Below are 13,476 nucleotides of genomic sequence, written 5' to 3' on the forward strand. Positions count from 1 at the left end.
TTGGAGGTGACGAAATCTGTTCAGAAGTCTGATCGCCTACTTGTGCTCCATGATAGAGATAAATAGGGAGCACCAGCAGTGTGGTCAATGATAGCCGCTGAGTTAAGGAAGTCATTACAGCAGCCTATGTGGCTGCTGAAGTGTTCTTGCCGAAACAGATTAGATTGCATTCCACGAGGGCTTAGGCGGTATCATGGGCTGAACTTTGTTGTCGCCTGCTGAAATTTGCCGAGCGGTGACGTTATCATCTCTATACACCTTCTCCAAGCATTACCACTTGGATGTTAGGGTGGTATTGACTTTACTGCTGGCAGTCTCCCGCCCTTTTCATGATTGGCTTTTGTACATCCCACTTGTGGGGATTGACCTGCCTGAATGCTAAGGAAGGAGAAATTACTACTTACCTGATAATTTCTTTTCTTTTAGTGAGGGCAGATCAATCTCCGACCCACCCTAGGCTGCCATGTTTAAATTTGTGGTTAGGCTCCTTCGGGTGAGCTGTGCAGAGTAAGCTTCCTGCTCTTCATTGACAACTGGTAAGAGCGTTCTCTAGCCCTTAATTTGCTGCTATGTTCCTTCTTTTGGCTGAGCTCGGTGTTCCTGTATGTTGGGAAACATGAAAGGTTGATTGTTAAGAGTAATGTTCAAGTATAATCAGTTTTGTCCACAGTGACTTTTCCAGAGAATACTGGGCGGCTGATGGGGCAGGACTATACAGCTTTTGTTCTGTCTCCATCTGCTGGCGGAGGAGCATAACCCACTTGTGGGGATTGACCTGCCCTCACTAAAGGAAAGGAAATGAAATTATCAGAAAGGTAGTAATTTCTCCTTTCTTTTCTTGCTTTTATAGGCTTAAATCTATGAAAATGATCCTGTTTGAATGATTTAGTTGTAATTTTGGGATAAACCTGTCCCCTTGAAATGAATTATGTTTTTAACAGTGAAATTTAACTAAAATCTTTAAAAGATCAGTCTGATAGTCTTATTCCAAGGTCTCCTTTTCTTATTTCATTAGAAAATCCCATTTTATAGAATAAGAAGTATGTATTTCTTGAATGTATATCATTCTTGTATATATCATGTATATCATCCTCCATGATCTGCTCACAGACTCCAATCCTGATTTCTACGCTATTACTGAATCTTGGCTAAAGGATTCAGATCGGGTCTTCCTTAACCAGCTCCCCCTACAAACTTACAACATCTTCTCCATCCAGAGACCTAAAAAAAGAGGCGGAGGTTTACTCTTGGCTGCCAGAAAACACCTCAACCTCAAACCCCAAACCTCCTACCCCCCCCCCCCCCCCCCTAGATTAGAAATTGGGCTATTTAAATCTAACTCTCTGCAGGTCTGCCTCATGTATGCCCCCCCCCTCCCAGGCCTTCTCGAACATGACCCTTCCCCTATCATCGAATATCTTGCAGACAATCTTAAACCCGACACCCCTGCAATTATAGTCGGAGACTTCAATCTCCATGTGGATGTCCGCCCTGTCTCACCTGCACGTGAAATCCTCCTTGACACCCTCAAGGCCTTGGGCTTCAGACAGCTTATATCTGTGCCTACCCAGAAAGCAGGTCACACCCTCGACCTCCTCTTTGTTAACTCCTACATTACAGCTTCCAACATCCCCTGGTCCGACCACTTCCTCATTAACGCCCAACTCTCCACCAATACCATCCTGCCAGCTTCACTAACACATACCAAGACAATCTCCTTCCGCAAACCTTGCTCCTCTGAGGACCTCACACTAGCTTTTAACAAAGTAGCCAAGAACCTTTGCATTACCAATCCAGATGTTGCCCTACACTCCTGGAATACCATCACCACCACTGTAGCTGATGAAATCTGCCCCATAATCCATAAAGAAATACCCCTGTCGCGAACAGATAGAAAACCCTGGTACACTATTGAAATAAAAAAGATAAAACAGGACCTCAGATCTAAAGAACGCACCTGGCATAGACAACCCTCCCCCGTACCCAAAACAGCTTACAATAAGATGCTGCACACCTACCGTCAAGCCAAACGGGATTTCTGCTCAGCTAAAATTTATGACTATTTATTCAACACAAATGCTCTTTTCTCATATGTTGCAGATCTTACAAAGACCACCCCTCCCACCTCCCAAGAAGAAAACACCAAAAATAAATGTGAAGAACTAGCTAAGTACTTCCTGAACAAGATCACCAATATTCTCCTTCGCTTCCCCATCAATCCCTCCCTCACCTCTCTGTGCCCTAATTACAATGGCATCAATTTTGGGTCTCTCGACCTTACATCAACCTTGGAGATTGAATCCATCCAGAAAAAGATGAAACCAGCTACACACATTTCAACACTATCCCCTCGAAAACCCTCCTCGCTATCCCCACTGCCATTGCAAACCCATAGCTGACATAGTTAATTGCTCCCTTACTTTTGGTAACGTCCCAGACTCCCTTAAACTTGCTGTCGTCAAGCCCCTCCTCAAAAATCCCACCCTCGACCCCCACCGACCCAACAAACTAAGACCCGTAAAAGGGACCATATCACCCCCATACTAAAGGATCTGCACTGGCTTCCCATCCCTTACCGCATTCAATACAAAACTCTCACCATCCTTCACAATACGCTTTACAAAGACAACCCTTCCTAGCTCGAAAAACTGCCTCGTTTCCGCACCTCCAACCGCCCCACCAGAACCTCCCTTGCAGGCACCCTTCACACCCCATCCCTCAAAACTGCACACCTTACCAGAGAAAGAGCCTTCTCCATTGCTGGCCCCACCCTCTGGAACTCCCTCCCCACCGATCTCTGTCTTGAACCGTCCCTACGCAACTTTAAGAAAGGCATCAAGACATGGCTTTTCAAACAGGCCTACCGGATTGTAACCAAACCTAGACAATGCCCTCCCTACTTCGCAGAACTCGCCCTACATTACTTTTATGTATATAGTCCAGTTCTTTATGTACTCCTCCCATGATGTAAATATAGTAAGTTTCTCTAGTTATGTTGGTTCCTCTCCACTTTCTCCTCTTATCTTCGTTTCAGTATCTTACTGAGCCTCTCGTTCCCAGCCCTTCTTCTCCCTTTTTCTCGCCTGCTCCCCTCCCCCTATCCCCGTTAAATGTAACTTTCCCTTCTTTGAGTTAATTGTAAACCGGCGTGATGTGTTCTACGAATGTCGGTATATTAAAACTTCTTAAATAAAACAAATAAATAAATCCTTTCCTTAACAGTGTTTATGGGGGATCATTCTTCAGTTGCTGCAGCTTAGAACAATGAGAAACCTTTTCACCCTGTGACTTACTAACATATGGAAAACTCTCTACCTGCCCTGCTGAGCCCCAGTGCTGGGAGTTCTCCTGGTAGAAGAGATGTAGAAGGTGTTGAGTGTGGAAGGATTTGTGTTTCAGGTCCCAGTAACCTTCGAGGACATCGCAATCTATTTCTCCCAGGAGGAGTGGGAGGATTTAGAAGAACAGCAGAAGGAGCTTTACAAGGATGTGATGATGGAAAATTATCAGACCCTCATCTCTCTGGGTAAGGAAGAACTTTACATTTTTATTAGGGGATCTCAGCCATCAGGGAAAAGGAAATTCTGATTGTAAGGATTTCCTGGTGTGATTTGGTAAAAAAAAAGTCTGAAAATGAGCGTGTGCTGCAGTTATCACTTAGCTTCTTGTCAGGTGTAAAAATGCAGCAGATGTTGCATGATCAGAGAGTAGAAAGAAACATGTAGCTGTCAGTAATTTACAGTGAGGGTAGAATGGATGTCATGTGGCTGTGTCAGTGGGATATAGTGAGGGTAAAATGGATGTCATACTGAACTGTGTTAGTGGGATTTAGTGAGAGTAGATAGAATGTCACACGTAGCTGTGTCATGGGAGTTACTTAAGAACATAAGATATGCCATAATGGATCAGACCAAGGGTCCATCAAGCCCAGTATCCTGTGGCCAGCAGTGGCCAAACAAGTCACAAGTATCTGGCAAGTACCCAAACATTAAATAGATCCCAAGCTACTGTTCCTTATGGATTAATAGCAGTTTATGGACTTCTCCTCCAGGAACATATCCAAACCTTTTTTTAAACCCAGTCACACTAACTGCCAAACACATCCTCTGGCAATGAGTTCCAGAGCTTAATTGTGAGTTGAGTGAAAAATAATTTTCTCCGATTTGTTTTAAATGTGCTACTTGCTGACTTCATGGAGTGCCCCCTAGTCCTCCTATTATCTGAAAGCGTAAATAATCGATTCACCTTTACCCATTCAAGTCCTTCATGATTTTGTAGACTTCCATCATATCCCCCTCAGCCATCTCTTCTCCAAGCTGAACAGCCCTAATCTCTTTAGCTTTCCTCATAGGCAGCCGTTCCATGCACTTTATCATTTTGGTTACCCTCCTCTATACTTTCTTCAGCGGAACTATATCTTTTTTTGAGATGCGGCAACCAGTACTGCACTCAGTATTCAAGGTGCAGTCTCACCATGGAGCGATACAAAGGCATTGTGACATCCACCATTTCATTCACCATTCCCTTCCTAATAATTCCTAACATTGTTTGCTTTTTTGACCACCTTAGCATACTGAGCCGATGATTTCAATGTATTATCCACCTTGACGCCTAGATCTTTTTCCAGGGTGGTAACTCCTAATATGGACCCTAACATCATGTAACTACATCAAGGGTATTTTTCCCTACATGCAATCACCTTGCACTTGACCACATTAAATTTCATCTGCTATTTGGATGCCCAGTCTTCCAGTCTCACAAGTTTCTCCTGCAATTTATCACAATCCCCTTGTGATTTAACTACTCTGCATAATTTTGTGTCATCTGCAAATTTGATCACCTCGCTCGTTGTACCCCTTTCCAGATCATTTATAAATATATTAAAAAGCAGCAGTCCAAGTACAGATTCCTGAGGCACTGTTTACCTTGTTCTATTGTGAAAACTGACCATTTAATCCTACTCTCTGTTTCCTGTCTTTTAACCAGCTTGCAATCCACAAAAGGACATCGCCTCCTATCCGAAGACGTTTTAGTTTTCTTAGAAGTCTCTCATGAGGGACTTTGTCAAAAGCCTTCTGAAAATCCAAATGCACCACTTGTACTGGCTAACCTTTGTTCACATGTTTATTCACCCCTTCAAAAAAATGTAGATTTGTGAGGCAAGATGGGTAAATCCATGCTGGCTGTGTCCTATTAAACCATGTCTATCTAAATGTTCTTTGATTTTATTCTTTTCCCGTTGATAGCAGGGCTGAATTAGCCATGCTGTCATGGGAACTGTCCATCAGGGCCCAGGAGGCGGAGCTTTAACAAGCAGAGATTAGAGTTTTGAGTTTCTGCGGCTGCGCGTATGTTCCCGCACTGGAAAGTAACAGATTCTCCTCAGTCCGTTCTTTCCATGCGTGGGAGCACACGCGGAGCTTGTTTCTCTCCTCAACATGTCTAAATCACCGAAAAAGCCATCCGGCTTCAAACCTTGTCCTTGCAGTAAGGTCATGTCCGTAACCGACGGACATGACAGTTGTTAACGCTGCCTGGGACATTCGCACAGTCAAAAAGACTGTGAATTCTGTTTAAGAATGTCACATAGGGCCCAGCTGATCAGGCCTACAAAATGCTAGAGCTCCATCCGCCTTCGGAAGCCCATTTGTCCCCTGGGCCAAATGGGCTAAAAAAAACCGGGCCATTCCAGACGAAGAGCATCATCATGGGACCCTCAGGCCTCTAAAATGGGAGGTAAGGGCTTTGCTCAAACCCAGGGACCTGGGGAACAATTAGCGCCGAAGTTGGCCCAACCGACGCCACAGAGACACGGAGCGTCGACACCAATGCACCGGGCGCCGAGAACGGAGCACCCGATGCAGGAATCTGAACACCCAGCGCTGAAGACGTGAGACCTGGTGCCGAAAACGCCGCAACTGGCGCCAAAGTATGTACAACCGGCGCCAAAAATGGCGCCGACGACATAGCTGGCGCCGAAGACGGTACAACCGAAGCCAAAGATGGCACAGCCGGCACAGAACATGGCGCAGCAGGCGCAATCGGACCTGGAGACAACATATACGACACCGGAAGGTGCAAGCAAAGCATCGAAGACCACGCACTCGAAGAGAAGAACACTCTCTGGACAATTGAAGCCAGAAGAAACGCAGTTGGCACCAAGTTCATTAAAAAGACGGCAGTCATCAACATCTAGTCTCAGCCACAAGTCCCTATCTCCTCCAAGGGATACTAAACGCTCGAGACAACACAGGAGTCACCATCACAGCCATGGCTGTCACTGGCATGATCACAGACATCATCGTGAACATTCAATGACTAAACTATTGGATGTCAGGCTTTCCACATCCAGATCTTCCCGACGACCATCGACATCAAGATCGCTGGGTCCGTCCGAACAAGAAATTATTCCCATACCATCTTCTTCAGCCTCATCCCACTCTCTCAACTTATCGGAGTGGACGGAATGGTCTACTTCTCGCTCAAAACATGATGACCTTAGTATTTCTAGCTCAAAAAAGAGAGCACGACACGTAACACCGCAACCTCGCTCTCGACTGACAATACCACAGTCGCCACAACAAGAAAAATCTCAAATGCCACTACAAGCTAGACATATGTATTAATATAGAAAAAAGCCTTAAGAGATGATACGAACAATTAAACTGCTGAAAAAACACGTATTCATAAAAAATTAAAGCTATATATTATTTAGTTTTATGGGACCATCATATAAACCAACACGGTACCATGTTTCGCAAAGCTGCTTCAGGGGCTGGAATCAAGATGTTTCAAAGTCCACAAATATTCTCTTTTTCTGTTTGTCCCGTACTTATTTCTGTAACACAATAAATGCAGGTTTCAATGTCTCAAAAATTAAAGCAAAAGCAAATAATGGGAAAGTAACTTACTTGAGTGAACGTCACTGTTGATTTCTTCAAAAACGCATTGTTACCTGTCACAAGCTTGGCGTCTTCACAGGATTTAGAAGGCCAGTTTTTTTAAACTTGTGACGTAATGACGTCACCTACAACGTGGATTCTACTACTTCTTGAAGGAAATATTTAATATTTATGTTTACGCAAATACGTCAGTTCTCTGTCAGATAGTCCTTGACAGCCCTTTAAATATGCTGATGTGCTGGGCAGAGCAGCATCTGCCTTTGATAGCAGCTTCGCCCATAGTGCGACAATATGTTAGCAAATTATCTCAGCGGACAACAATTGCATCCCGGAGAATGGGAGCGATCGGAGGAAGCAATTAGTCTCATTACTTGCAGTTGGGGCATTCCTCATATGGATCTGATGGCAACTCAGGAGAAAGCAAAGACACCACGCTTCTTCAGTCGCCGAAGACAGCGTGGAGCGGGAGGGGTCGATGCCCTGTTTCTTCCTTGGCCGCACTACATTCTGATCTACGTGTTACCGCCTGGGCTCTGGTGGGCAAGGTGGTGAAGATAATAGAGATCTACTCAGGAAAGGTGATTCTCATGGCCACGGAGACCTTGGTTTGCAGATTTGGTCAAGCGGATTGCTTTTTTCTAGCGGCTTGGCTTCTGAATGGTGATTAAGGAAGAGAGGATATCCTGAGTGTTGTGTCCGTCGGTCTCGGACGGCTTCGACCTATGTGCCTCACCTTTTTTCCTTCTCTCTCCTCAAGTCTTGGGAAGTTGGCTGCTGCTGCGTCTTCATGCCACTTTCTCCGGCATCCCCGGATCGGCAATGGAGACGGTGTTTGCCATGATTTTCCTGAGGGCCTCCTAGGGTACTCACGTGCACGTCTATATCCTCGTCATGGCGGGAACCTTGGGGACATCCCCTCCGAGTGACATCATCACATCCTGGTATTTAGCCTGCCCTTCGTTTGCTAACAAACTGAATTAGCAAGGATCGGACTGGATATATTTGGATTGCTTCCAGTCTAAGCTGCTCTGCCGCAGGAAGATCTCTCTGCCCTTTGGGGTATTCTTCACTAACCTGGGTACCCGCTCCTCAGGGGCCCTTCTGCTCTATTTTCAGGTACCTGTCTTGGGAAACCGGGGACTCACTCCTCGAGGGCCTGCTCTCCCTAATCTGGTGCCTACCACTGATCAACTTCTGCCTGTCAGGACTTCTTACAATATAGCTTCTGCTTCAGTGAGTATTAACCTTTTCAGTCTGTCTCAGCTTCAGCGCTCTGTGTCTACATCCGGAACCTGTTCCTGCTGCGCCGTGCTACCTATCCTACTCGAGTGTGAGACTGGTCTCCTCTGAGGACCCCTGGACTACTTCTGTTGGGTTACCTTCACTGCTGTCCGCCCCTGGACAGTACCACCAAGCTGTACAATAAATACAACTTCTCTGTGTCTGCGTGTATAGAGTCTAGCCTAGTACTGTGGTTCCTCATGGGGCTCCTCCCCATGGAGTGGCCATCACCGCAGTACTCAAGAATCCACTCGAACACCTCATAACCATAACACTGAGGATGGTATTTCTACCCTGTGGCAGGCTTGAAAGACTTCTACTTCCTTGGCGTATGTCCGGGTTTGGAGGATCTTTGAGTCTTGATGTACGGAGCAGGGGGTTGATCCTTGGCAAGCGTCAGTGGCGCAGATTCTGGCTTTTTTGCAGAGAGGCCTAACGAAAGGTTTGTCCTTTATTTCCCTGAGAGTGCAGGTGTCAGCCTTGGGCTGTTTGCAAGGCAGGGTTCATGGAACAACTCTAGCTGCACATTCGGATGTGGTACATTTCCTCCGAAGGGTGAAGCATGTGCACTCTCCCTGTTGGTAAGGTGTGCCTATTTTGGAGCCTTAACTTGATCCTCAGGGGAATGTGTGTGGCACCGTTTGAATCTCTTAAAAGGCTCACCATAAAAGATCTCACTTTGAAGGTGGTTTTCTTGGTGGCAATTTGTTCAGCTAGAAGGGTGTCAGAACTTCAAGCCCTGTCATGTAGGGAGCCTTTTTTGCAGATTTCGGATTCCGGGGTCTCTTTGCGGATTGTTCTGTCTTTTCTACCAAAGATAGTTTTGGCGTTCCTCTTAAATTAGTCAGTGGAGCTTCTGGCTTTTCCAAATCTGGAGGTTGGTGCACCTCATGCAAAAGAGTTAAGACATTTTGATATCAGAAAAGCATTGTTGCAGTATCTAGAGATCATTAACAGGGTCAGAAGGCATCAAAGGCCACCATTGCATGTTAGTTGAAGGAGGCTATTGGCTCTGCATTCATCTGTCGCGATCTTCCTATCCCTGAGGGGTTAAGGCTCATTCTACTCAGTCCCAGGTGGCCTCATGGGCAGAATGTCAGCTAGTTTCACCTCAAGAGATTTGTAGAGTGGCTACTTGGAAGTCTTTGCATACATTTGACAGACACTAATCGATTGGACGTCCAGACTCCGGAAGTCGGCAGTTTTGATACAAGTGTACTTCAAGCGTCTCTCACAGTCCCACCTTGGTTAGGAAAGCTTTGGTACATCCCAGGAGTCTGGACTGATGTGGCTACATACAGGGAAAGGAAAATTAGTTCTCTTACTTGTTACTTTTCATTCCTGTAGTACCACAGATCAGACCAGGCGGTGGAGAGTAGATTTGGAGAGTCCGCTCGACCTGTTAACTATAATGATTCTGAAGAATGGCACAGGTTTCTGGTTAGTCCTTACAATTAGTGTTCCAAAATTAGATAAAGTTATTAGTTATACATTTTCCTCTTTCCTCTGCTCATTGGGGGATATTATTGCGTTATAAGTTTTTTGCTGTTTTAGCTTGGGTACTTATTGAGGGACTGCAGGTGGAACACCAGGTTATGTGGCAGGGGCTGCAAAACTTTATGTGTCTTCATCTGCTGGAAGTGAGGCAAAACCCAGGAGTCTGGACTGATCTGTGGTACCACAGGAACAAAAATTAGCAGGTAAGAACCAATTTTCCTTGTATGGATTTCTCCTCTAGGAACTTATCCAAACCTTTTTTAAACCCAGTTACACCGACTACATAACCACATCCTCTGGCAATGAATTCCAGAGCTTAATTATGTGTTGAGTGAAAAAGAATTTCATTGCCAGAGGATGTGGTTACAGAAGTTAGTGTAACTGGGTTTGAAAAAAGGTTTGAATAAGTTCCTAGAGGAGAAATCCATAAACTGCTATTAATCAATAAGGAATAGTAGCTTGGGATCTTTTTAATGTTTGGGTACTTGCCAAGTACTTGTGACTTGGATTGGCCACTGTTGGAAACAGGATACTGGGCTTGATGGACCCTTGGTCTGACCCAGTATGGCATGACTTATGTTCTTACTGTGTGGCCATTTCCTGTAACCAGAACTCTGTGAGTATAAATGTTGAGTGGGAGTAGATGTGCATGTATACAGTGTGTGCACTGCTAGTGTATGCATGAAACAGAAAATGTGAAGCTGAGGCAGTGATAGGAATGTAGGGTAAGTGAGAATATTTGGCTGGTTGATTTGGATGTAGGGTCTGGTTCAGTGATAGGACTGCTTTATTCACATCAGATCATATCTCTACAGAAGCAGCTTTGAGATGCAAAAATACTTTGACACCTTTTCTTCTCTTTGCCTCTTATAGAGTACAACGGCATGGCTGGTTTTAGTTAGATTTGATAATCTGGCCAAGAAAGGAATAGAAAATAAGTGACAAAATTGCCTGTGTCAAAGGTCCCTGGGTGGTAAATTTAAAATAGTAAAAATATGTGGGTGAATAATCCTTGTTGGGCCAGTTCACAAACGGAGAATATTGATGGAGTATCTGTGGGGATCCTGCCCCCTGCGTAGCCCAAATATCTTTCTTTGAGCTGTGCTGGGTGCTTTTTTTTTAATTTTAAATCTTCTCCCAGTATATCCTCTGAATAACCCTTTTTATTACCAGATTGGACTATTTTAGTCGCAGAGAGAGATGGCCTTATCGTTAGTAGCAGCCAATCAAAGGTGACAGGAACAGCAGGGCACGAGTCCCACCCATCAAACCTAAAAGAAAGCATGTAGGGAATAAAAAAAAGCCCCAAAATAAGTTACCTGCAAATTAAAAAAAAGAAAAGAAAAGAAAAAGCATTTCCTGGAAAAAAAAAACAAACATGCTCAAACACACGGTAAATAAGCAAGGTTGGCAACACTGCTTTTCTTAGCGTCCAGTCAGATGAATCCAGATCAAATGGGTCATGCACCTCTACCAGTAGATGGAGATGGAGAAAACTGATGTCACAATATATACATCCCTGCAGTTACATCAGCTTGCCTGTATTCTCCGTCTCCAGCAGATTGTGGAAGTGCATCTCCCCACTAGGGACTACTTCATTTTAAAGTAAAGGAGAATTAAGGAAAAAATGTCTTGCTCTCCTGCGGTGATATCAAATGGTCCCACCCCCAGCTGAGAAATCCTGAGGTGATTTTCTTGGTCCCTCAGATGTGTGCCTTGGTCTGGTATCTGGTTTTGCTGGTGTGGACTTAGCTGCTTGAGTAGCTGAAAGGGAGCGGGTACAGGAAGCCGAGTGTAGCAGTGATGGCACATGTCCTCTCCCCCTGCAGCCGTAGACCATCTCTGTGCTCAGCCAGGTAAGGCTGAGCTCTGGTAAGTTGAAAAAAAAATATATAGATAGATCTCTATCTATATATTTTTTAAATTTATAGATAGATAGAGAGATAGATTTTTTAAATTTATAGATAGATTCGATCTTAGAAGGAGGGGTTTTTTTGTGTAATTATTTTTATTGAAATAAGTCACACTTACACCAGTACAATATACAAATGAACATAAAAGATTGCAAAATACAAAGACATCTCATGCTAGAGTCTTGCCCCTTTGTACTCCCTTGTGCGGAAAAGCCTAACAAGGATTGGAATAAAGTAGTAGAGGGGCCTTGGCAGACCCCGATGTCCCCATGAAAAGAACGTGACTGCTAACGTTTTGTGGTTATAATTGTGCCCGTACCAAATCGCACACAATCATTCTTTAAGCCCCTCCCTTTTTTAATCCTACCACCCACCCCTGAAACCCCCTTTCCACCCACCCTACCGAGACACTGGTAAGTTATAGATGTACATTACTATGGTATGAGCTTCAATAATGGAGGTGTTATCAACAAAACAATGGCTTAACTCTGGAATGCAGAGAATTATAAAGAAAACTGGAAAGTAATAGACATGTAAGGATGACACCGAAAAGGAATGAAATACCAAAGGAGGTTATGAAAGGGAGTGCAGGATGGAATTTGCTGCACTCCACGAGGAGCTACCTCCCAGTAGAGCAAACATATGTTATGGTAGAAGATTTATCTCGTCATAGGGGAGAAGTGTCACGTAAGCGTCCCAAATGTGTCGTGCCTTAGTATATTGTGCCATGGATTTGTGCCTGGCAGTCAGTAGCTCCAGATGCATCAGTCTGTTGAATTTGGTCTGCCAAACCTGTTTGTACAGTGGGGAAGGATTCGTCCATTGGACCAATATAGAGTCCCTTGCAATAAGAATAATTTTGTCCAAAAGACATAACTGTGAGTCTTCTAAAATGAGAACTTCGTCGCAAATCATACCAAGGAGCCAGATGAGAGGGTCTAATGGAAGAACATAGCCCTAAAGTTTCCGGAACAGTTGTTGCAGATATGTCCAGAAGTATTGCAATGATGAGCACGACCAAAAACAATGATAGAAATCAGGATTCGCATGAGCACACCTAGTGCAGCTGCTGTCCGGGGTTACCCCCATGTAATAGGCATGTCACTGGGATAGAATGCTTGGTGAAGAAATGTGTACATCTTATCCCGCAGGTTGACATTTTCCACAGTATCAGGTATTCTCTGAAAACAAGATTTGTGTTCATTCTGCGAGATAGCTTGTTGGAGCAACTTGTTCCATTTGTTAACCACTTGGTCTAAAGCTGAAAAAGAGGCAAGGCCCATCAATGCCTTATAGTATTGAGAGCAAGGCTGCCGCTTGCCATCCGCCCCCAGCAGGAAGGTCCGCAAACCCTGATAAAGAAAGAAAGTAGGGTTGACTCTTCGTTCCTCAAGCATAAAATGCCTCAATTGCAGATATCCATAAAAGTCAGTAGTAGGAAGGCGATAACGAGTTCGAAGTTCTTGGAAACTGCATAACCTGGGGAGGTCAGTTCCTTCGTCCAGTAGTTGAAACATAAACTTCAGGCCTAGCAGAGACCATTTTTGAAAAAGGACTTGAGTCATGCCCGGTTGAAACAGCCGACAGCCTCTTATGGGCAAACATGCCGACGATCCAGGCTGAGCTTTAAGTTGCTGGCATAATAGCTTCCAAGTTAAACGAAGAAGACGAACCACCACACTCCCAGTTATGTACTTAGGAAGTAGCTCATTCCTTAGTGGTAGTGCAGCCCCAGACGAATGTGGAGATAGCCAAGGTTTATACAGGTCCATAGGAGAATAAGAGGCAGTGTTGCAAACCCAATCTCTAATATGCCTGAGGAGGCTGGCATGATTGTAACCTTTTAAGACCCCCTTCCGGTTTGGGTTTCATGAGCATCTTGA

The 13,476-nt window shown here is 44.6% G+C and overlaps 1 protein-coding gene across 1 annotated transcript in view; it reads left to right on the forward strand.

Annotated features, from left to right (window-relative positions):
- LOC115083202 overlaps positions 1-13,476 on the forward strand; it is a 164,796-nt gene that overhangs the window by 111,583 nt on the left and 39,737 nt on the right. The window contains 1 exon segment of the mRNA XM_029587007.1: positions 3,400-3,526. Coding sequence (XP_029442867.1) covers positions 3,400-3,526 — 127 coding nt within the window.

The sequence above is a fragment of the Rhinatrema bivittatum genome, chromosome 2 (genome assembly GCF_901001135.1).
Source record: "Rhinatrema bivittatum chromosome 2, aRhiBiv1.1, whole genome shotgun sequence".
Lineage (NCBI taxonomy): Eukaryota > Metazoa > Chordata > Amphibia > Gymnophiona > Rhinatrematidae > Rhinatrema > Rhinatrema bivittatum.